The 25217-nt window shown below is 45.2% G+C and overlaps 2 protein-coding genes across 6 annotated transcripts in view; one reads left to right on the plus strand and one right to left on the minus strand.

The window, feature by feature from the left end:
* Positions 1-11482, plus strand: part of PTPN12 (protein tyrosine phosphatase non-receptor type 12) — an 88584-nt gene extending 77102 nt beyond the window's left edge. For 3 of the 5 annotated variants that reach the window (XM_036892374.2, XM_036892373.2, XM_057504434.1), the window contains exons 13-18: positions 1430-2400; positions 5830-5907; positions 6761-6831; positions 7750-7780; positions 10190-10297; positions 10615-11482. In XM_036892374.2, the coding sequence (XP_036748269.2) occupies positions 1430-2400; positions 5830-5907; positions 6761-6831; positions 7750-7780; positions 10190-10297; positions 10615-10676 (1321 nt within the window). In that variant the 3' untranslated portion in view covers positions 10677-11482. The remainder of the gene's footprint in view (positions 1-1429; positions 2401-5829; positions 5908-6760; positions 6832-7749; positions 7781-10189; positions 10298-10614) is intronic. The other 2 variants (XR_008998467.1, XM_057504433.1) reach the window with 2 other exon arrangements.
* Positions 11483-15501: 4019 nt separating this feature from the next.
* LOC118916006 (periplakin-like) overlaps positions 15502-25217 on the minus strand; it is a 41933-nt gene continuing 32217 nt past the window's right edge. The window contains 2 exon segments of the mRNA XM_036892499.2: positions 15502-15620; positions 15690-15801. Coding sequence (XP_036748394.2) covers positions 15739-15801 — 63 coding nt within the window. The 3' untranslated portion in view covers positions 15502-15620; positions 15690-15738.

The raw sequence follows: 25217 nt of genomic DNA on the forward strand, positions 1-25217 counted from the left end.
AAGGAATGTGCAAGAAATGGAGGCAATAAAGAATAGAAAAGAGATGAGGGTGGAAAAAAATAAGTGCCCGTTTTCTCAGTCATTAGTAAATACTGCTGCCATGAAATAAGAGGTGATGGTAGTAAGAAGGTATTGGAAATTTAAAATATGGTAGCATAACATTTAAAAATTAAAAGGAGGGTTGGAAGATAATCAAGGAAATCTCGCAAGAAAAGAAACAAATAGAAAAGAAAACAATAGGAGAGAGAAGATAAGAAAATTAGAGAGTGAAACCCCAAAGTCTATCACACAGTAATAGTAATATAACAAAGCAAATCGCATGGAAGGAGACTGAAGAGAAGAAATTAGCAAAGAAGTAGGATAAAATTTTCTTGTATTAAAGAACATGAATTCTCATACAGTAAGTTCCCAATACACTGGATTTTAAAAGCGTAATACAATTGGTTTAAAAGTTTATGAATGAGATTGTAGACCATCAAAAATAAAGAACCTAAAAGCTCTTAAGTTAAAAAAAAAATTACATTCAAAGGAACAGGAATCAGAATTTTAAAATTCTGAAGGAATATTTTTCTAATTTAGAAATATATACCTTTTCAAAAACTCAATAACCTTGAAAAATATATTCAAATATACAAAGCCTCAGGATATTTTCCTTCTGTATACAGTTCTTAGAAGCAAATGGAGGATATAACCCATCAGAACAAGGGAATGTATCTAGAAAAAGGAAAATGGGCCCCAGGAAACAGTAGTGTTCCCTAGGAGAGAGCATTAGTGCTGTGGTGGCCTAGGACCTGTGGTCCACATTGGAGCAGGAGGCTTGAGGTTTCTGTGAGGGATATCTGGGGTATTGATAGTTACCTGGTGTACTCGACCAATGGAGAGGAGGTATATAAATCTGTAGGAAAGTTAAGAGGGTTGAGTCACTGATGATACACAGAGAACTAAGGCATCAGAACCCCAAGGCAGTTTTTAGGGAAAAACAAGAAGTTGTATAAGAAAAGATCATGTTGTCATCATTATGAATAATATTTATAGTCATAATATTGAACTAGCCAAAAATTATTAGAGTATTGGGAATACGGAGAAAATAAACTGTGGGAAGACAGTAGAGAATGTGTGAAATAGATCAAGAAATAAGAGTTTATGCATTTGAGATCTTTTGAAATATGGAGGTAAACCTTAGAAGCAGCTGTTAAAAAAAAGCTGAAAGTTAATGTCTGGGAGGTTGATGGGCTGTGGCAGGGAGGAAACTAATGCTTTTCATTAAAATTCTTTTATTATTTGACTTTCTAAACAGTGCATGTTCCTTTGTTAAACATTAGACGACTCTACTGACTTCTAATATGATAGGCTTAACTATTTAATTGTTACCTATCAACTTATTTTTAAAGAGGATGAACATTCTTACCTTTTTCATAATGTTTTTCAGCTGCCTTGTAGAAGGGGATGCCAAGGAAGAAATACTGCAGCCACCAGAACCTCACCCAGTGCCACCCATCTTGACCCCTTCTCCCCCTTCAGCTTTTCCAACAGTCACTACTGTGTGGCAGGACAATGACAGATACCATCCAAAGCCAGTGTTGCACACAGTTTCATCAGAACAACATTCAACAGACCTCAACAGAAACTATAATAAGTCAACAGAACTTCCAGGGAGAAATGAACCAGCTGTTGAACAGATAGATAAAAAACTGGAGCGAAATTTAAGTTTTGAGATTAAGAAGGTACCTCTCCAAGAAGGACCAAAAAGTTTTGAGGGGAACACACTCTTGAATAGAGGACATGCAATCAAAGTTAAATCAGCATCACCTTGTATGAGTGATAAAATCTCTAAGTCACAGGAATTGAGTTCAGGGGATCTGAAAGTTGATGCTATTTCTCCGAATTCTTGTGTGGACTGCAGTGCAACACAGTCAAATAAAGCTCCAGATGTTCCAGCAGAAGAGTCACAGAATTTAGACCCACCTCCAAGGCCAGACCGCTTGCCTCTTGATGAGAAACGACAGGTAACCTGGTCATTTTCCGGGCCTGAAAATACCCTGCCCATGCCAGATTCATCTGAGGGCAAATCCTCAGATACCCACTGTCCAACAGTGAAAACTGTGAGCTTAACACCAAGCCCCACAACACAAGTTGAAACCCATGACCTTGTGGATCATAATAGTTCACCTCTATTCAGAGCACCCCTCAGTTTTACTAATCCTCTTCACTCCGATGACTCGGACTCAGATGAAAGGGACTCAGACGGTGCTGTGAACAAGAATAAAACTAATATTTCAACAGCAAGTGCCACAGTTTCTGCTGCCAGTAGTACTGAAAGCATTTCTGCAAGGAAAGTATTGCCAATGTCCATTGCTAGACATGACATAGCAGGAACAATATATTCAGGTGCTGGAAAAGGTAATAATAGTATCTAACACTTCAATACTTTTCTGTGTTCCAGTCACTGTTCTAAGCACTTTAGCTATATTAATTCATAATGTTTGATTCCACACTTGACTGTAGAATTTACAGCATGATTTTATTATTTTAGATATTATTATTTTGTTTTTATTGTTACCTTAATGTGGCCATATTAGATTACTGGGTTTTGTGTTTTTGAAGTATTTCAGTTGTAACTGAAATTGTTCTTTCTTTTTCTTCACATTATGGCTTTTAGTATTACATATGGGTTGAAGATGTATCTGACTGAATGATTAGAAATATTTTAGGGAAGATAGAACTGCTTAAAGTAACAGTGATACAGATACTGTAGAAGGGCTTGATTGACCATTTAATGTCACTGTGGTCAGTAGGTTTATCCCAAATACCTACTTGGTCATCTTTTTATGCTCTTTTAACTACAAAATACCTTTTGAAAAAACTCTTCAGAAATGCTTACAAATGAGGCTGCTTTCAACCATGAGTTTTAACCAAGGCACAATACTGCAACTACTCAGAACATGGGAAGTTTAATTCATTTAGTAGTGGTTGGGTTATATCCATATCTAGTCATCAATTCTAGTTATTTAATTAATGACACTCTTCCTCATGCAGTCGTAGCATTCCAAGATAATGTGTGCACTCAGTTCCCAAGAAGTGTTAATTGGTTCTTGAAGCTCTTCTTTGGCTGCCTTCTTAAGCAGGCAGTAAAGTTGAGAGCAAAAAAAAAAAGCATGAAAGCTACTCACCGACAGTCAGTGGTCCTTTGCTTGTCAGTGAACTTTGGTAGTGGCACAGATAGACTGGTATTTGTATGTGCAGGCAAAATAAAGTATATGAATTTGAAAGATGACTTTCTTTTCCTATTTCTGGCCCAGTAAGTACCTCCCAGACTATGGCACCTTTATTTTTCTCAACCCACACATACTGTATTTTTTATCTTGAGAACATAGCTAGTAGAGTAGGTGAAAGTCCAAGCCTATTCTTTAAATTTATAGGCTTCTCTATATTCTTGAGTTTTCTGTGTTCTATTCGAAGGATCTTTAGAAGATAAATATTACTTTACCAGTGTGCCATAATTTAAAATTATTAATATCTTTTTCTTCCTTGGTTTCAGAGTTTGAAAAATAGCTGCCAAGTTGTAATACTCAAGAAAATGTATAGATGATAAATTTTCATTTTTGGCCTTTTTGGTATATAAGGCATGTGTCTTATACCTAGGAAGTGTATTTTTTAGACCATTATTAGAAATAGAATTTGGTGAAGGCAGGAAGCATGCATGATATCTTATGCTCATTAAAAGTTACTGCCACATGACCAGTCTTTTGGTGATAACAAGAGTTCCTTTAAAATATGACATATTGTATAAGGATAGTTGAAAGGATGCACTGTGCTGTATAATAGCTCACTTCTGTTCTTCCCATTTTATTGTATTTCAAAGCAAAGATAGCTGTAAGTATGATTTCTGCTTTCTTTTTATGGTACCCTAATTATGCTAGGTGAGTTTGGTATTAACTGAAGGTTTTCCTCTGTAAGTGTTCTGTGCTGCAACATAACTACAAGCAGTCTTATTTTTACTGTTATTATTTACCTTGCAGATGAACCACTGACAAAAGAATCAGACTTTTGTTGGCTTGTTTATTTTAGAACTTGTTGGGGAGTTAAACAGAATAATTTTGTTTTGATACCTGAAACAACCTTTTGTATAAGCTACTGTCTGACAAAAATTCCTAGCTATTCCTAAAATTCTAATTTTTAATACTGACTCAGACACCCTGAAAGATTTCTCAAACGTGGCTATAGTAAGCCCCCATAGAGTGTATGATTTGCAACAGACTATGTAAAATATGCAGTCTCCAGTTGGATAACAACTGTGGTTGGAAAGGTGGTCTAGAGATCCAGGAAGAAATGTGCACCTACCTAGAAGCAAGGGCCACAGTTAGACGATAAGGTCTTTAAGAGTAAGGACCGTCATAGGAGAAGAGGTTATAGAGTTTCTGAAAGATACTTGATAGTGTACATAAGTAAGACTACCTCCCTAATTCACTTAATTATGAAGTGATTAATAATCACTTCATAGCAAGGTTATGCATCTCTTCTTTCCAACAGCCATCTCTTCACTGTGAGCTGCTGGTGACAAAAGGGGAAGGAGAAGTATAATATAGCTTAGACTATCATGACTGGATAGGGTAGATAGTTCATTAGTGACTTACCTTTACAGTCAGGAAAGAGTTCTAGTACTCATGATAAATATATAAAGTATTGGCTGGAATGATTCTCAGTGGGACCAAGAGGCTGTTTCCTTGTGTCTTCAGCTAAATAAATGTAGGAGGGACAAGAGCAATTATATCTGCCTTGTGCTTGTTGAAAATTGAAAAATCATACTTTTCTTGATTTTTAATCTCTTTTTAATGCGTAACGTATCATATATGGTAAAATAGCAAAGTATCATGACAAGATAGTTCTTTTTTTGGGGGGAGAAAATTATCAAGGCCCAGACAAAATAATATAGGATCCTGTCATTGCCCTTACTTTACCCCATCCACCCTTACCTGAGAGTCCATGCATGGAACTGGATCCTCATATTTTCTTCTCTGCTAACATTGAAACCTCAAGAGATTAATACACTCACTCACCCTTTGCCATAATCAAGCTAACTTATAGCATTATCCTTTCTAAGAACTAATTTAGTAGTCACTGGTGAAAAGTTTTTCTATGGCTTCAGTATTCTCAAGTATGGTCATGTGCCACTGTTCACAAGATTTTAAACAATAAACAAGCATTCAAAAAATGTTAATAGTTATATTTTCATGTGTATTAGAAAAATAACTAGCACTTCAATTTGTTATTTTAGTCATTACTGTTTAAAAGATGACGTAAGTACATAGTTAAGTTAAAAATGAGTGGGATTTTAAAAGTTAATAAGACAGATGGTGTATAGTGTGGCAGAACTCTTGAAAGGAGCTAAGAAGCAGCTGATTGCAGTTTGGGAACCACCATCTTAAGTCAAATGACCAAAGCTTTTTTTTGTGAACTCAGAACACCATTAGCAAGCCTAGTAGAGAAGTCACTTGCCCACTGGCTTCTCTATTAATATTAAAGATTGCCTTCAGCCTCAGGACAGTGTGATTAATGTCTGCAGGGTATCAGGAGAGTCATGGGAGAATCATATTCTCTGTGCAGCAGTGATGGAATTCATTCTTCTTTGCTCTATAAGAATTTTTCTTGATAACAAGTCAAGTTGGTAAGGATTTCTTGTTTTTTGCTTTTTTAAAAACTTTCTCTTAAGACACTTGTGGCAGTGATTTTTAGGATGTCAAGAACTCTCATTTAGATAATTTCATTTTTTTAATGAGCTAACTTTTTAACAAGTTCATAATTTGTCTAAATTTTATGTATTTAATATAGATGTTGATATTAATGAAGATTCACCTCCTCCCCTACCTGAAAGAACTCCTGAATCTTTTGTATTAGCAAGTGAACATAGTGAGTGCCTCTGCTTTTCCATACTTCGCACTTTAATAATATAAACTCTGAAAAACATGGCTGATTTTAATCTAGTTTCTATTGAGCAGCATAGCTAAATTACAAACAGGTTTGAATTTATATTATCAAATGTCTTTAATTCCTTGTATGAAAAATACTTTAAAGTGGCATTTTTTTACTTAAGGTTGCTAAAATGGCTGCATTTGTTAGATACTATAGTTCAATTAAATGCAATTATAAATGTATTTGCCATTTGGTATCTTTTCCATTCATTAAAAATAGCACTTATGTATGAAAAGATATTAATTGCTTCACTTGGTGCCATTTTAGGTAAGTAAACATTTAATTGGGTTGTGCGTGGGCATCACTCAGTATTAACTGAGGGACATGTAAGAGTTTCAGTGAAAACTGGGAGAAAGTGATCTTATTTCAAAGCATTGATAATACATTTCTCCTCCTTTCCCTCCTGAAAAAGTACAGAAACAGCTTTAATATACTTATAGTGTGTCTCATGCTCAGTGGAGGAGCTCTTTAGCTTATTTGAGTTACATTTTACCAATATTTTATTAATTTTTATTGATTTTAAGAATGTTAAATACAGCAAAACCATAAACTTCAACAGTACTAACTAAATGTCTAAATCTGTCACATCCAAAGAATTTAGTGAACTTGTAATAATCTCTGATGACTGACTTCTTTAAAGGGATTTTCTTTAATTTATAGAAACCAGAAAATGTTTGATGGAAGTGATAGTTTCTAAAAAATCTGTAGTTTTATTGTATATATTACTTTAATGCAAGATATTTCAAGATTTTAATTGTTCATTTTAATTGTAAGATTTTATTGTTCTCAGATACACCTTTAAGATACACCTTTAAGAGTGAACTTCAAAGCCAGAAACACTCCGAACCAAAAAAATCTGAAGTGAGTCCTTTTGGGATTGGAACAGCTATAGCTCAGTATTTTTGCTGTTTTGTTAATTTATCTTACAGTTGTTCTGTTACAATAACTGTCACCTTAAGACTATTAAATATTACATAATTTTTTATCAGTATTTCTTGTGCTAAGACTTCAGATGAAAAGTTTATACAAAATGTGAGGTCAGAAATTTGTAAAGAACAACATGATCTACATATGATCACAACTTAAGAGTATTATTTTCCCACATTGCATTTGAAATTTAAATTTTAAAGGTGTGAATGGAACTGGGCTTACTATTTTCAGAGTTGTAGTGCTTCCCTAAATTTTGTCCCTGCCATTATAACGCTATGTACATAGTGCCTCACTTTGATTTTTCTGGTCACTTGAGGTTTCCTTTCACATTCAGGAAATGTTTTTGATGGGTAAATATTTTAGCCATGGGAAAATACCATTTTACATCAATGCTAGTATTTTTCTCATTTCCCCCACATTTTAATATCCCTGAAATTGGGGTATATCTTAGAATTCTAAAATACTATATACTTCAGTGACACATAAAATAGTGGTGACTTATAATAATGATGCTCTGTCTTACAATCAGTGATGTCATAATTTGATAAATATGGTAAAGGACTGGCAAGATGTACTTGTGTGTATGTTCTTTCATGTAGTAGCTTCTGCATTTTCAGTGTCCAGAAGGAAAAAGGAATTCTTCAATCCTTTTACTCCCATTATAAAACACTGTAATGTTTAAAATTTTTAAATCTAAGTAAAAACACCATTATTCACTCTCCCTTTGACACTGAGAATCTTGATAGATCATGATTTCGTAGGATATATGTACTCATAAGAGACCAAATTTTTTGCTAGTTATACGTAAAAGGAATATATTATAATAGGTATTAAATATCTTCCTTTTAGGGCTTGATAACCTCTGGAAGTGAAAAATGTGGTAAGCTAGTTTTGTTCTTTTTTGGTGTACCTTACATGGATTAATTTGTGAAAAATAGCTTGTCTCATGGCATATGCTACTTATTTGGTTATTTCTATATGTGAAAATATATAGAACCTGAATTATGTAGTCTAATTTTTCCAAATTAATTACTAAGCCATATATATTACATGCATAATAATATATATATGCCATATATATTATTGATGTGGAGAGTAAAACCACTTAACAGTAGCTAAAGGCTGATGAGAAAGAAATTATTTTTTAAAATATTTTCCTTTATTTTCTGTTTTTAAAAACACTTAGAATTTAAATCTGACAGTGATTTGAGTAAATGCCGCCAATTAACTTAGATTATTAAATTGGGTCTCTAAAAATCAATTGTTTCAGAAATCTTCCTTTCAGGACTTTTCCATTTTTCAAGACCAATAAGACTATACAGCACAACCCAGTGTTAAAATGCCAAGTTAGAAAATTTCTCTACCACCTTACTTTTGGTAAAAGGTCAAGTTATTATTAATTCATGTAAATCAGTGACCTTGTAAACAGCACATCATACATCCTAGCCTATATAATTCCCTCACTCCACATTGTCATCTCTTCCCCTGCCCTCTTCCATTCTGTTTCAGCTGCTGTCTTCCCGGACCTTTGTCTAATAGGGCTCTATTCCATCTCATAAACTCTGTGACTATCTACTTGGCTGAGGCAATATAAGGAAAAAGCTTATTTATATATTTTTAATAATTTTTAAAGGAAAATCTTATAACCTTATATTATTAAAATAACATATTATAAGGAAAAAGTTTTAGAGTCAAGCCCACCTGGATTGGAGTCTCATTTTTGCCATTTTGTTACCACGTAGCTTTGGGCAAGTTACCTAATATTTTCTGAGCTTCAGTTTTCTTCTCCATGAAATTGAGATAGTAATAGTACCTACCATAGAGGGTTTTGTTGTAAAGATTTAATTAAACCACATATAGAGTAGCAAGCATGGTGCCATGATACACATTCAGATGGTAGCAATGCGATGATTAACATCTGTATTACTACTACTGCTGTTGCTGGTCCTTGGATCTTTTATCTTCTTAATGTACGTTAACTCCTTTCTGGTTTCTCTTCCTTATTTAATCTAGATGCCATCCTCCATCACTAATCACACGCACAGTATCCTCAACTTTCTTGCTCCTAATTCTCATACTACTTTATTTTATCCTTTGGGATTCCTGAATACTGCTGGAAAACTTCACTCAGTTTTACAGGTTGAGCCTACAGTTCTGGGCCTTCATCCACACCTGGGCCCTCAGATTGGCTTGACTATTTGATATGCTCTAGTTGGTACCACTTCTAGTTTCCCTGAATTTTCCAGATCTTTACTTTCTTCTAAAATCATCGATCCTCCTGACTCTTGATGACCTTTACTTCACTGAGAAAATTGAAGCATTTAGACTAGATCATTTCTTCCTACAAGCTAGCCTTGAACACCTCCCCACCACTAGTTTTACCTGTGTGCCTCTCCTCTCTGTCTCCATTGCACTCTGTGCAAAATTTTATTATAAAACCTAACACACTATAATAATGTAACTTGTCTGTCTTTCCTATGAGAACAGAAGTTGGCAAATTATATCCCACAGGCCTAATCTGGCTTTTTTTGTTTTGTCCTTGAGCTGAACAAGTAGCGTTTACATTTTTAAAGAGTTGTTTAAAAGTAGAAACAAAAATTGGTGAAGAATATGTGACAAAGACTGTACGTGGCTTCCAAAGCCTAAAATATTTATTCCCTAGCTCTTCGCAGAAAAAATTCGCTGACCCTCTCTAGAATACAAGCACCTAAGGGGCAAGGATCATCTATTATTTGACTTGTACTTCAAGTTTCCATAAAATTTCTTACAGAGTAGTATAGGGGATGTGATAAAGGTTGTGAAAGATGAATTAATCATAGTAGTTAATTTCTTTTTGTCTGATGCATTGATAATTAAATAAATTAGTAAACTGAAATTTAAGCAATGTAGAGCTTTAAAAGATAAGAATTACATAAAGGGGCACATAGTCCATTATTTAACTCTGAACTTGCTTGTTATGGTTTCCATTTAAAAGCATTTCAATTTCAATTACTGCCTAAAGACACTGGCACATAGTATTGCTACTTTAAGGAAATAAAATATGCTAAGATCTAATTTATTAAGTAAAGTAAGAGCCTAAGGAGAATCATTATGGAAGTATACTCACTGCAGATTCCTAAATGCCCCCAAAAATACCTAGCGTGATTTTCTGTGCTCACCACTGTTTCATTTATATTTATCTGGGCCTCTAAAATCTGTTAAGTTATTGCCCACATTAAAACAATTCCCCAATTCTGTGTGTGTTGTTACAAAATGGCGGTGATTAACAATGGCTTGTTTTGCATTTTAGATCGTCTAGCAGGAGGTAATCACACAGAGACTTGTACAGAATGCCCACCTACTTTCAGTAATAAGAAAGAACAAATATCAGGAAGTCCTACAGAAATCACAGATATTGGTAATTTGTTTACTAAACAATTTTAAAACTTGATTATGTGGTTAATGCTGACAAGAATGGGATAAGGTCATTTGCCATCATTCCAGGATTTCCTTAGGACAAAGTTTATCAAATTTTGTGCTGTGATTTGTTCATCTTCTTAAATGAATTACCCCTAAAAAATTAAGAGTTAGTTTGTATTTATAGTTTTCTTTGAATTCTAAATTCCAATATGGACGTTTATTTGTTACAGAAAATGAGGATGTTCACAGAAATGGTTTTAGTAGTATAAAAATATTTCTGAACACTGATGAATTATTGTGATGTTTTGATTATAGGTTTTGGTAATCGCTGTGGAAAACCTAAAGGACCAAGAGATCCACCTTCAGAATGGACATGATTCAGGGAGCTAAATAAAAGACAGTTTAAATTATACTGGAAAATTCAAGTGCCACTGAAAGCCAGATTTATAGTATTCCATCTTAAAAATGTGGGCCTGACTGCAGTGTAGATTGCTGCCGTAGTATTTTTTTTGCTGGGACCATCTACCTGCCTTTTACTACACTTAGGAAAAAGTATTACATATGGTTTATTTTATAACTTCAAGTATTATTGCCTTAATGTCTCTTAACCCTGTTACACGCTGCTTGTAGACATGTTAATATAGTAATACTTTTATGATAAATTGAGCTTAAGGACTACTCTTTTGCTAATGTTTTATCATGTACGCATTATTTTGTATATGTACAGGGCAAGTAGGTATATAATTTGATAAAGTTGCAGTCATAAAATATTATTAACAGAAGATGTAAGAAATTTCTGCATGGTCTAAATCTTTGTGTACCTTATTTGTAAATTATTTGCCCTGAAGTTTTAGAAAATAGTTTCTGAGTTTTAAAGTTGCTGGATTCATGCTGCCAGCATTGCAGGTTATCAGAGATCAAAGATTGTAATAATAATACATTTTGTAAATTGTAAGCAAAAAGTTATTTTTATATTATATACTGTCTAATTGTCCATCCTAATTGTCTTTGTTTTCATCTAGTCCTGGAGATTCAGTAAGTGCCTTGAAACAATATTGAATTCTCTTAGCTCGTGTGTGTTACTTTAATATTTGAACTCAACTGGGATTAGAAGACTATCAAATATATGTATGTTTCAGGATATTTGACCTGCCATTAAAAAAACAAAAAGAGTTTTACAATGCCTCCTCGTCTTGGTTTTTCATTCCTCATTCCTAGGGAATTAGACGCATATCTGCCTTCCGGCTAGCTCAGTCTTACCTTTAATTTATTCCGGTGAATGGGGTTTTATCTCCTTTAAATAAAGAGTAGGGAGCACCTTCTGCAAACACATGGCTTTGCGATTCTGTACTTAACACTAATTCTAATACTTACCCTGAGTCATCTCTGGGCGTCTTTCTCATCATTGCCTATTAAGATTCTAGTGTAATATCACTGTTATTAGTGATAGAGTGTGATAGAGTGACCTTATATGGATAGGGAAGATCATTGTGGAGAAAATAATATAATTTCACATCAAAAAATTTTAAAGCCAAATGATCTTCATGTTGATCCTTTAGAATTTCAACTTTTTCCCATGTTTTGGTCATAAGGAAATGTTAATACAGTGGACCTTTGATAGTCCCAAAACACAGACATAGCTATAGCATGTTATTTTCCTAAAAAAATTTAACTGAAATAATGTATAAATGAAAAACATATTTAGCTCCTTCATGTACTTGATTTGTATAATGTGGTACTAAACTCATGAAGATTTTTTTGTTGGGGAGGGGTTACTTGGAACATCTTTGCTGAAGCATAACATGTATTCAAGAGAGTACAAAAATCATATTAAATATCACAAACTGCATACACCTGTGGGTTTGACCGCCACCTAGGTCAACCAGCAGAGTAGTCAGTGACTAAGAAGCTTCCCCTTAGGCATCTGAGATTTGTTCGTTACTGTATGTGTAGCATTTTTTTCATTTTTAACAGAATTTTGTATTCTATGAAATACCACAATTTGTCCATTCTGCTATTAATAAATGTGGGTTGTTTCTGGCTTGAGAGAATATTACAATTTTATGCTGCTGTGAACATTCTTCAATGTGTTAATTGGTGCACTTACAAAAAATAAATTAGATACTGCCAAACAGTTTTCCAAAGTAGTTTTTCTATATACCCATGTTAACAGTTGGTATTGCTATTAATTTTCATTTTAGCCACTCTAGTGAGTATATAGTGGTATTGCATTATAACTGAAATATGTATTTCCCTCATGACTAATGAGAATGAGTGCATTTTAATGTGCTTATGACTATGGGTCTATTCTTTTTCATGAACCACCTATTCAGGTCTTGAGCGGATACAGTTTGGCAGTATCTGCTAAAGCCGGATATGCACATATCCAATAACCTGGCAGTTCTCCTGTTTTTCTTTGGAGTTGTCTTTCTATTAATGATTCGTTGGAGTTGTTCTTATCTTCTAAGTTTTAATTATTGTGGATTTGATTGCAGTTTGTCCTTTCCTGGGTAAAGTTAAAGATAAACTGGGCCTTTTAGCCGCTAAAGTAAATTTTACAATAGCCTCAATTAATTGATACAAACAAGACATGGGCTATGCTGAGGTATTTTCCTATCTGGGAGATGTTCAAACATTCCAGGCTAAATTACTCCTGGCTTTTTAGTTTTAACTAATCTTTGCTGAAGAATGGTTATATTCCTAGTTTGATATTTTACTTAAGAGAATTAATGTGACTCTGTCTTTGCTTAATTGTTTAATACGGAGTTTTGGTAGGGGTCTTCTTCAAGAGGCCCTCACCCTGCTCTGACTACCCCCATGGTCTCCGTCTCACCACCAAGGGAGCACACGGCCTCTTCTTACCTTGGGTGGGCTCCACCTGCCTGAAGACGGGGCTTCGAGCATTAGGTGGGAAGCATTTTCTAAGTTCTTCACAGAAAAAGGGCAGGAAGGAAATGCACCCCGACCTCTAATGACTGGATCACCGGGGAGTCTTTCCAAGTGTCTCACCTTCCCTTCCAAAAACTTAAGTGAAACTCAATCAATAGACGTTTTTATACTAAAAAGAATATTTAAGAAAATGCATTTTCTGGCAAAACTGTAGGGCCTATTTTTATGCAAACGGCTGGTACAGACAGGGAGGGCGCCATGCACAGGAAGACAGAAACAAGCCCCAAGGCCCAGTGGCTCCCTTAGATCCTGGCAGAATGCCTCCTTTGCTTCAGCTGTCCAGCACCTGTCAGAAAGGCCAGCCAACGCCTGGTTACAGGGGAGGACCGAGGGGCCCCAGTGCTGGCCCCATGCACAGCCCGCCAGGCTATGTCAGAGTCCACGGTGGGTAGGCTGGGGCTGGCAGGATGTGCTGTTCCTCAACAGCGCCCAGTGAGGACAGCAGGCAGCCCAGCCTGTGCATCTCTTGGGGCGCAGACTCCCGCATCCCCTCCATCCCCCCAACAGCTTTCCAAGAGTGGTCCTCAGCCCAGTGATGGAGGTGCCCGCCCAGGGCCCACACCTTCGTGCCAACTGGCTGCCCGCATGCCACAGGCACTGAGAATATGTCTGCGAGCAACCAAGCACAGAGGGCCTCAGAAAGGTCCCTTCTCGCCTGACCTATGCCCACCAACAATCCCACCTCCAGGGAGGACTGGGTCATTGTGGAGCCTGCCCCAACCATGGATTCAGGGTGTGAGCTCTGGGTGGGGCAGGGGCACACCACCACATCTACCCCCTGGATGGGGCAGTAGCCCACCGAAGTCCTAGAACATCCCTGCCACAGCCCTGCAATAGGGACCCTGGAAGCACAAGCACCCCTCAGCCCTCCCAGGGCAAGCTGCTGCTCAAGAGAGCCCAATGAGCAGCCTCAGGGGCCGGCCACACGGGCCAGCGGGGACGACGGGGGTCAAGGAGCAATGGCACCCTCCCTCCACCCCCACAGGCCCAGCACATCTTGCCTCCAGAGAGGGCCTAGGGAAGCCCCATAGAGGGGGTTCCAGCACCTGTCCTGTGTGCAAGGCGGCCCTGGTCTGGGATGCAGCTCCATCAAGCTGGCCCCCTCCCAGCACCACCCTCCTCAGCCTTGCCCTACATATGGACGGGCCACGGGGAGGTGGAAACACGAAAATGCCTGAGAACACATCTAAAATGCACCCAAGGGACAAAGGGGAACCACATCAGAGCCTAGCACAGTGACCCTCGCCCATCCGGTACGGTTTCAGGAAGGGGACCAAGGACACGGGGGACTGCAGAAGGCGGGAGTGGCGCATCACCTACAGCTTAGCAAAGGGTGCAAAACCCTCCAGCAACTTGACGTCAATGAGAAACGTCGTCCCCGCTCCACCGGCAACCACCAACACGGCACCCCTCAGGTGGGACGTCAAAGGGCTGTCCAGGTAGGGTGCGCTGTGGGCGACCTTTGTCTTGTCCCCTAGCCTCCGCACAGGGCTGCCCAGGACCTTCATGCTCATGCTGGCCTGGGAGCCGCCCGGGAGGGCAGCGGGACACTCAGCCCCCATGAACTCCATGGCCCCCCACCCTCCCCTGCCCAGCTCCCTCCCAGCTACATCCGGGAATGTTGTGGGTGTGAGCAGCATCCTGGGGGAGCAGGTGCTGACCAGCTACAGGACAGCACCACCACAGAGCCAGCACAAGACTTTCTGACATACGCCCTGCCAAGGTTCTAGAAGCTTCAGTGGATGCCTCATCGTGTGCCTGGCTCACATCAAGGGCCGTGGCCCTGTGGCCTCTACCTCCAGGGAGCAGCTGCCCAAGTCCAGCTGACCACAGTCCCTCACGGATGTGCACTGACCACGATTGGCCCTGACTTTGCTTGGGGACACTCTGCCAGCCCCAGGGAGCCATGACGACTCGGCACTTCTCCCACGCTTGGGCCGCAGGGAGCACCTGTGGGGGGCCTGAGCTCCCCGAAAGCCTTACCTAGCCACCGGAACCCCTCTGTGCCACTGATGGGGCCTGGAGCAAGGCTGTTGACACAGATGTTCTGGGGACCCCACTCCATAGCCTCGTCATCGCATCTGCACGGAAGGAAGGGAGGCATGAGGGAGAAGCAGGACTGCTCTGCCTCCTGAGGGCGCTTGGGTGCAAGTGGGGGCTCAGGGTTGGGTCCGGGCCTCTCCACTGCCCATCGCTGGATGGACTCTGCAGGCCTCCTGGGACAGACAGGAGGGGACTTGACAGGAACCCAGGCAGCACACCAGGGGGTTGCCTGTACCCACGGCCGCCTTGGCAGAGCGTGTGTGCGCTTGGAGCACCTGCCCCCGGGTACCCATGGTCGCGGTGATGTTCACGATCACCCCTCCGTGGTCCTGCAATACACAAAGCAGGCGATGAGCCGACAGCAAGAGGAGGGGCAGCCCGGACCAGAGGACACGCACCCAGAAGAACCTTTCGCAAAGCACCCGAGTCCCAAGGCGTCAATGTCCATCACAGTCTTGAAGGCATTGAAGGACAACATGCTAGCAGGGCACAGGAAGTTTCCGGCTGTACCTGTAGGTGGAAGGAGACAGCAGATGGTGCCGGAGCCCTAGGTAGAGTCCAGGCTGGACAGGGAGAGAGAACTGGACATTTGGACAAAATCCTGAATGACAGGGGCAGGGTGGATGTAATGGGTTGTGTCCTTCAAAAAGCTACATTGAAGTCTTTACCCCTGGGACCTGCACATTTGACCTTAGTGGGAAATGCAATCTCTGCAGATGTAATCAAGTTAAGATGAGAGCATAATCTATTCAGGTGGGCCTAACGCCAAGGACAGGTGTCCTCAAACAAGAGAGGATACAGACACACAGGGAGATGGCTGCGTGGAGGAGGAGGCAGAGGCTGGAGCGAGGTGACACCAAGCCCAGGGGTGCCCAGGAAGCCAGCAGCACCAGAGGCTGAGAGGGGCCAGGACAGAATCCCCACTGGGTGCTTCACAGGACTGCAGCCCTGCCAGCACTTGGTTTCAGGCTTCTGGCCTCCAGAACTGGGGAAACAACTTCTTGTTTTAAGCCCCACAGCTTGCAGTCCTTTGGCAGCCACAGGAAACTAATATACTGGACGTTTTAAGAAGGAATTTCAGCAAAAAGTGAACCTTAAATTAAGGACTATGGTTAACAATATGTGTCAATATTGGTTCATCAATATAAAAACCACAAGATGTTAACAATAAGGAACCCTGGGAGGGGCAATTTGCAGAATTCTGTGTACTATCTGCTTGATTACTCCGTAAATCTAAAACTGTGCTAAACTCGTACAGTCTATTTCTTTTCTTTTTAAGTCACAGAGGACAGGCTGGATGGGAGGGACCGCCAGGGTGTCTGGGGCCTCCATCGCCCCTGCAGTACATGCAGGGCTGAGGGCAGCCGTTAGCTGAAAGGTAAGCAGTGGGAGCCAGATGCCAGCTGGCCCTAGGGTGCTGGAGCCATTGTCCTGCGGTGACCAGGAAGGGAAGAAGGAAGACAGGATGCTGAACAAGCCCAGAGGCAGCGGGAGGGCAAGGGCTGTGGGGGGAGAGGGAGCTGCCCAGGCCTTTCTTCTTTCTCCCCTGGTGGGTCCAGAGGCTCTGAAGGTGCCTCTAAAATCCAAGTGCTGCTGTTCAGCCTCTGATGATTTGGATAAAATTCCATTATAGTGGGTTTTGTTTGTTTTTGCTCACCTTTAAAATTTTTGTCCAAAGCAAACAATGATGCTCCCTGTGGCCAGACGCGGACAATCTGGGAGAAATGCTCCTCCCAGTCTGTTGGTCCCTCTTCTCTTGGTGGGGGGCAGCAGGCCCCTGGGCCTCACACGCACAGCGAGTGAGAGGATTGGAAGGTGTTCTGGGTTGGAATGGAATGTATTCATGTTGTACAGCAACTGGATTTCCCCCTTATATTCTTCCAGAAGACCCACACAGCCGTCTAAAAGTCCTGTAAACTTCATAGTGTATCTGCATAATAATGTCCCCACCCCGCCCCCCACAGAGCTCCCACACTCCTGCAACTACAAACATTTCTACAACCTTGTGTATGAGTTTTTGTCTTTGTTTTCTATTGCACTTTAATGTTGCCACAGAAACCTCAAAAGGCCAAGGCAGTCCGCGTTCCCACAGGAAGGACAAGGGCCCGCTGCCCGTGTCCTGAGAGCTGCATCACACCGCATCTCTTCTCATCTCTCCTGCAAAGGGCCTGTGTGTAGCCCGTGTCTGTTTTCCTTTGGGTTGTCTTGTTTTCAGTGTGTACATTTCCTTTCTCTCTTAGGTATATTAATCCTTTAACTTATGCACAGCACGTTTTCTCCCATTTATCTTCTGACTTATAACTTCTAACCTGCTTTTTATACTTACATAACACTTTTTTTTTAATGTATTTAAATTCTCCCTCAAGGTTCCCCAATTTCCTGCCCATCTTGCTAAGAAATTCTTTCCCATCGTTTTCCTAAGGAACATGTCCCAAGTTTCCTTTTATTATCTTTACCATTTTATTCTTGACAGTTGAGCATCTGATTTGTTTGGACGTTGTTTTTCTCTATGGTGGGGGGGAATAAGGGGAATACACAATGGTGCATATGCAGGCGCCTCTACACAAGGCTCTCCTGTTGCTGGCCTCAGTTTTCCACCTTCAAAATGAGAATGCCAAGGTAGGTCCTGGGTTTCTTTGCATTGCTACTGCTCTGTTATTTAGCAGAGGTTTCCAGACTCCAGTCTAGGGCCGTCTGTCCATCTACGAAGTTCACTAACCCCCAGACAAGCAAGGGGGATCCATGGGAGGGCAGAGCTGGGACAGGACCCGCGGCCCCCTCCTACCCGGTGGTCAGCTTAGGGCACAAGAACCTCACACTGGGGCAGGAGGTGGGTGTTGGATGGTACAGTCCCCAGTGCTGACCACAACTGCTGTCCCCAGCATGGCTCTAAGTCAGCACAGGGCACTCAAGTACAGAAATGACCTCTGTCCCTAGAACCATGGCCCAGCCCTGCTGCCAGGGTGAGGGCCCAGCCTAGAGTCCAAAGGAGCAGAGGGTGTCCCTCAGGGTTTCACACCTTGGGCTTCCTTTCTCTGTAGGCCTCCACCCGTCCACCTTCAGTGGCCTTGCACACACTGGGTCAGCTTCTCCTCCCAGCCGAACCATAAACCCTCACCTCCTTGCCCCAGGAGCACAAAGTTCTGAAGGTGCTAACAGCTATAGACCCCTCCTTGCCATCCTCAGCCATCTGGTTCCCACCCCCAGGGTCAGTCAGCATAGCCTAATGCTGGATAGGATTTAGATGGGTGCAAATAAATTTGCTTTTGATTCTCTACAAAAGCGGTAGCTTTTTGAACACAACTGTCCTGCACTCTCCTTTCCTCAGTTAAAGCTACATCTGGCAGATCATTCCCAAGCAGTACACCGAGCTTCCTGTTACAGCTGCACTGTATCAGATTTCGAATCTCAGTGTGGGTGCCCGTGGTTAGAATGCACCATGACCAGTATGTGGGTGTGTGCTGTACTCGGTACGACTGTACACTTAGGCGGGCATCTCTGCAGGGAGAATGCACAGCTATGGGACACTAAAGCGAAGCTATGTGCTCTTGCCATTTCTGTACCTGAGTCCAGAGGTTTGTGGGAGGCTACGTTCATCCACTGCCCACTAAATATAGGAAGGTCTGTTGGCCCACAGTCTCGCCTGTGTGATCAAACTTGATTTGTGCAGCAAGTGTTAGGTGAAAACCAAAAAGGCCCCTGGGTGCTTTTCAATCTGCCTTTGTCTGAGGAAGAGTAGAGCCAGTTCCTGTTCGTTTGCATATCCTTTCCTGGAATCTCCTCGGGTCTCTTTGGAGAGTGGATATTTTCTTCTTGATTTGTAGGAGCTCTTTATTATAGGTCTGTGGGTAAAACTGTAACATTTCCAGAATATCTCACCTGGCTTTAGAACATGTGCATATCAATAGGCGTTCAGAGGTGGAAAGAAGTATGGCTTTCGGGCATTCGCATCATTCCTCGGGTGGAGAGAAGTTCATCTCCATATCAGTGGGTAATTACCTGGGCAAGGAGGGCTGATCTGTACCCGAGAAGTGAGGGGAGGGCTGGTTTTTGGAGTCTTCTGGAGCAGGAAACAAACGGCCCTAGACTGCAGTTTGTGAGCAATAAACGGATTTTAAACTTCATTTCTCCCTTTGACTGATTTCGGTTTTTAGAGGTATTTTGCACCGGGATTTCCTCTCCCCGGACTTATAGGTCTTATTAAGATTGGACCTTGGTTATACAAGTTGCAAGCATGTCCTCCCCGGCTTATGGCTTGTTTTTTGACTTTGCTTAGGAAGTTTTGCTCTGCAGAAAGCTTTGACTTTCACGTAACTGAATTTCTCAGTCTTGCCTCTGTTAGGCAGGAAAATGGATATGAGCGGGGTGGAAAGAGAACAAGGTCAGTAAAGCCCCCTAGAAAGGACTCAGTTAACCAGTTAAAACTAGAAATACAGAAAGACTCAGAGTTAATGAGTTAATCAGTTAAAGCTCAAAGTGTCAAGGAGCAACTTGGCCTTGAATGTTTGGATATTCCCCAGATACAGAGAAGTATCTGAGTACAGCCCATGTCTTCATTGTGTCAATTAGCTCATTGTAAGATTTACTCAAGCCTGCTAAAAGGCCCACCTATAAACAGCATAATAAAGACCAAGATCCCACCTTAAAGCCAAAATTGCATTTTGAAAAAAACCCAGGAGGTTTAGGAAGAAAGATTCTTGACGTACTCTTTAGCAAACAGGTAACTCTGCCCACCTTGGAGGAAGGGCAGACACAGTCTTGATTGATGAACTAATTTTGCAGAATTACCTAGAGGACTGATAAGAAACTTAATGTCTCATTGAGGATACCTGGGACCACTTAACAAGCACACACCCTAGCCCTTTCTCCCATTCCTGAAAAATCCTTCATTAAAAGGGGGAACCCTCAACATTTCAGGGCGCTCCTCTCTCTCTCTCGGAGGTCAGAGGTAGCCTGCGGTTCTTTCTAAGTAACTTTAAATAAAACTTTTATTCTGCTTCACTACTGTGTCTTTGCCCTTCAATTCCGCCAGCGGGGACAAGAACCGAGGAAAATACACAGCGTCTCTGCCCCAACACCTCGAAAGCCTTCCGGGTTTTGGATCATACTTAGAATTGCCTTCTCTTTCCCAAGACTGAAAAAGTTCACCCACGTTTACTTGTAGTCCCTTGACCGTTTGCATTTCACACTTAAATCCTTAAGTGTAAGGCTTGCAATCTATCTGTTTGCAATCTGTCCCGGTGTAAAGGGTGAGCGTGCCAGATTTCCACTTGTACCGCAGGAGCCTTCTCATCTTTCCCTAAGTGTGTTCTCTACACACACTCGTCCCGGTTTTGTGGTTGAATAAAGGACCGGGAGGCCGGGCCGGAGGGTCCAGCACTGGGAGCGGCACGGGCAAGTCTCCGCTAGAACCCGCCGGGCGCTGACAGCGCCCCGTTACGCACTCCAGACCCACCATCCAGAGACCCCGCAGACCCTCGCGTCCCGCGAACCCCCGGCGCCTCCGGGACGCAGGTGGGAAGCTGTGCGCGCGTTCCGCCCCCTCGGACCTCCGGCGCCTGCCGACCCCCGCCCCACCGGCCTGCCTCGGTTCCCCGGTCCCCGCGTCCTGCCGACCGCCCCCTACCCGCGCGGCCGCAGGTCCGTCCTCGGCCTCCCTCCGGCCGATCTCCTCCCCGGGCCCCCGCGGCAGCCCCGTCCGCGGCCGCCTCCAGCGGGGCGGTGCCTCGCGGCGGGAGTGCCCGGGGCGCCGGGCGGGTGGGTAGCGCCAGGTCGAGTGCGGAGCCAAGGGCCGCGCCGGGACCCGGGCTGGGGGCGCTGCTGCTGTTCGCGTGGCCCCCGCCCGCCGCAGGCGACAGCGGCGAGAGCGGTGGGCGCGCGGCCGGGCGCCCTCCCGGGGACGGTGACTCGCCCGCGGGCACCTGCGCGCTCACCGGCGCCGGGCTGGGGGCTCAGGGCGTCCCTCGTGAGAGCTCGCGTCGAGGTGGCTGGGGAGTAGCGGACGACGGCGCCCCCTCCTCTGCCCCCAGGGCCGGGTTCCGCGGTCGGGACCCTTGGCACTTGCCCTCCCTTCTCTACTTCTCTCAGCGCTTTCAGGTCGGTCACGGCCATTACGCGCCCTTACTTGGAGGTGAAGAGGCCCACGGGGGTCCTTGGGGACTCAAGTGGGGCTCCGGATGCCAGGCCAGCCGGAATGAAGGATGAGGCAGTGGCATTCCAGGGCCCCCAGCTGTTCTGGGAGAGGGGCAGAGTGGGGAGAAAGCGGCCGGAGCGGGGGCTCAGGTGGGACTGGGACGTCAGAAGGCCTTGCCCCTCTCAAGTCAGTGGGCTGGGTGCCAGCTGGTTGGCTGTTTCCCTAAGGCCCCCTGCTTCTGAGGAGGGAATGGGGGAGACGGCGCTGCCCCAGCAACAAGCATTTTTAGGTTTTTTTGGTCCCTGTCATCATGTTATCCCAGGGGCTGCAGCAGCCTTAGTTCGGCACTGAGGCCACACCTGGTGGATCGGACCTGGTAGCCAGCGGACACCTGGAATGCTGCCCAGCACCCCCATGCCTGGCTCTAGTGGAGCTCAGACTGGCTTTGGGAGTGGGTTGTATCTTTTCTCAGCGTGCATCCATGGGAGGTTCAGGAGGTTGGCAGGAGAGCCAGCTATTCACCTGGCTCCCTTACCTGCTCACGTGGAGGGGCACCAGTCTTAGCGATGGCGTGGTATGAGCTTCCAGTCTTCCTGTGGGCAGAGAGGCACCCAGCTTGGAGGAAAATGAGGCCATAGCCTGCTGTGTCCCCGTGTATTTCTTCTGGAAGCACTTTAACATCCATTAACCTTGGAGGGAGGGTCACCACCTTGGATAACTCATCAGGAAGCTCGGACGCAGAGAGGGTAATGGGTATCCACAATCATGGGCACGAGGCTGAGCTGGCGCAGGGGCTGGGCTCCCTCCATGCAGCCCAAGCACCTCACAGCCAGTCCCTGGGCCTAGTCAGGCACCCGGTGTGTGTGGGGGAGAGGGGGCACAGAGAGCGCTCAGAGTGTACCTGTTCAGTGGGCACCCTCACCCACCCGTGTGGCAGGTGATTACACTGTGCGGCTTGGGCACGTGTGCCAGGCGAGGTTGTGCCCTGGTTGGTGGACACTTCCAGGAGGGGTCTAATCCGGATGGGGCCTCAGGCCTCTGTGAAGACCCAGAGCTGGTTGGAAAGGCTGCTGTGATGGGGGGTGAGCAGAGTGCCAGCTTTGGGAGGTGTAGGGCTCAGGGGCCGGAGATGCGCTGAAGGACCCCTTCACGCAGGAGCCCCACCCTGGGCCTCTGCACGTGCCCACCGAAGCACGGGTGGCCTGCCCTCCAGCCTGAGGTCCCTCCCCCTGGGATCTCTGCCTGCCACCTCTCTGGGTGAGAGGGCTTAGGCTCCAGTCCCGCTGTGCCCCAAGCTGTCGTGGGCCTGAGCAGGTGGTCAGCCTCTAGATCAGAGGCCCCTGGCCTCTCAGGGGGGCCAAGAGCATGGACCACAGCCCACAGCTGGGAGCCTCCGAGGAGGAGGGGCTGTCTTGGTGTCTGGCACCCAGGGCAGAGGTGAGGAGGGGTGGGGCTCCCCATCACCTCCCGTGTCCGTCAGCCTCATCTCTGGGCTGCAGTGTGAGGGAGACCCTGAGTAGCGTGCAGGAGAGACTGGTTCCCACTGAGGGCGGTCCTCTGCTGTAAGGTCTGAGGCATTTGGGGTCACCTATGCTGGGGTGCTGCCGTGATAAGGCCCGAGGTGGGCTATGGGCAATCTGGACAGAGGTGGCAGGGAGCAGGCCCAGGGTATGAGCCTGTGACGAGATGGAAGTGGGGGTAGAGGGACTTGGAAAGGTGACGGAAGTAGTCTTTCATGTGTGGAAATTGAGCAGGAATGTGATTCCCCAGGGAAAACTTGAGTCCTGGGCCCTGCCAGGCCAGACACAACTGCCAGGGGCTGGAGGAGGCAGCAGCCTGGCCGATGTCCCAGGGGCTGCAGACCCACCCAGCATGGCTCCTTGGGCTTTCTCTCTGGGGCCAGGGCAGTGCCCCACCTGGCTGACAGCACCTTCTCCCCGCAGGTGTCAGGCTGGTATCCGAGCAGTTCCTGCAGTCCCTGCATAAGCTGTCTTTCTACAGCTGGTATGGCAGCGCCAGGCTCTTCCAATTCCACGTGCCCCCAGACACCATGCTGCTGTGCTGCCTGTTCCACGTGTCACGGGGAGGCAGCCCCGTGTGCCAACGTGGCGATCATCGTGTAAGTGCCCACCACCCGCCCACCCTCGCCGACCCAAGGCCCATATCTAATGCCTACGCTGCTCTCCCTGCTCCAGGTATTCTGCTACGGCGCCCCTCCGGTCATCAGCCCCCTGGGCACCAGCTTCCCTAACAATACCTCTGTGCAGCCATCCTTCCTCGTCAAGATGCTGGAGAGCAATGCCTCTGTGAACATCTCCCACCCTGCGCCCGGGGACTGGTTTGTGGCTGCCCACCTGTCCCCTTCATCCCAGAAGATTGAGGTGAAGGTGAGGAGGGTTGCCGCCCACGTAGAAGGGGCAGGACCCCTCAGTGCAGGAATGTCTGTCCTTGGCAGTTATGTCCTCAGAGCAGGCCTCGCTCTAGGCTGCCCTGCCCAGTCCTACCCACCCCAGCCCGCTCCCCTGGGCTCTCTACCCAACTACCCCACACATCTGCATTCTTTTCCCCCACCACTCATTCTTTCCCTAGGGCTTTGCTCCCACCTGTGCCTACGTCTTCCAGCCGGACATGCTGGTCGTGAGGGTGGTGGAGGTCTCCATTCTGGAGCCAGATGTGCCCCTTCTGCAGAGCCTCCTCACCCACCCCAGCTGCCTCAAGTGAGTGGCAGCCCTTGGGGGAGGCCCAGCCTCTGGCTTGGTGGAGGGGGTGGGCCTGGTGTTTGTTGTCCCTGTGCTGGTAGGAAAGCCAGGGGCCTGGGCCTCAGGGTTGTGCTGGGAAGTGGGGCCTCTTTGGCCACCACCCTGAGTGCAAACCACGTGGGAAGGTTGGTGGAAGCTACTGAACCTAAACCAGGCCATACCCCTTGGCCACAGAATCTTCATCCCTGAGTACACCCAGGAATTGCGTCTGGAGCTAAAGGGCTGTGTGTCCAACGGGAGCCTGGGCTGCCCCGTGCACCTCATCGTGGGCTCGGCCACCCTGCCCAGCACCTTCCAGAAGGTGCTTGCCTTCCCTAGCCCCACCAGGACCTGCCACCTGCTGCTGCCCTCGCTGCCCTGGGGCAGGTGGATCCAAGTGACAGCCAAGAGCCTGGGGGGGCCCCTGGTGTCCATGGCATTCAGCATCGTGGCTGCCCTCACAGGTGGGTTGTGCATGGAGGGCAGGCTGGGATGTCTTGCCCCCTGCCCTTGACCCCCATGCCTCCCTCTGGCTGAGCCCTGGTGCTCTCGTCAGCCTGTAGGCCAAAGACCATGACCTCGCCGCACCTTCAGAGCAGCCTGAGACAGAGCCGCAACGCCTCTGCTGGCCTGCTGCCCCTGAGCCTCGGCCACCAGGACCCAGGCGGGAGCCACGGGCTGGGCAGTGGCTCCTTCTGCCAAACGAGCTACCCTGTTGTGCGGGAAGACCTGGATGTGGTGTCTGTGTGGTTACGGCCCCTGGACAGGGTCTCCGTGCTGGTGCAGTCGGGCATGCCCTCGGTGATGCGGCTGTACCTCGACACAGGCATGGACGGTGGGGGCTCCCTCACCGTCTCCCTGCAGGCCAATTATGGTAGCTCCCTGTGACCTGGCTCAGCTGGGGCGCAGGCCTTCCCGCCAGCTTTGGCATGGAAGTGGGGTCAGGGGGCCCTTCAGGAAACAAAGGGTCCCCAGCCAGCTTGGACATGGAAAGGGGTTCTGTCTGAGGAAGGGGAGGCCTACTCCCCATGGTAGCATGGGCCCAGGGCTGTGCC

This window comes from Manis pentadactyla, chromosome 7, assembly GCF_030020395.1.
Source record: "Manis pentadactyla isolate mManPen7 chromosome 7, mManPen7.hap1, whole genome shotgun sequence".
Classification (NCBI taxonomy): Eukaryota; Metazoa; Chordata; class Mammalia; order Pholidota; family Manidae; genus Manis; species Manis pentadactyla.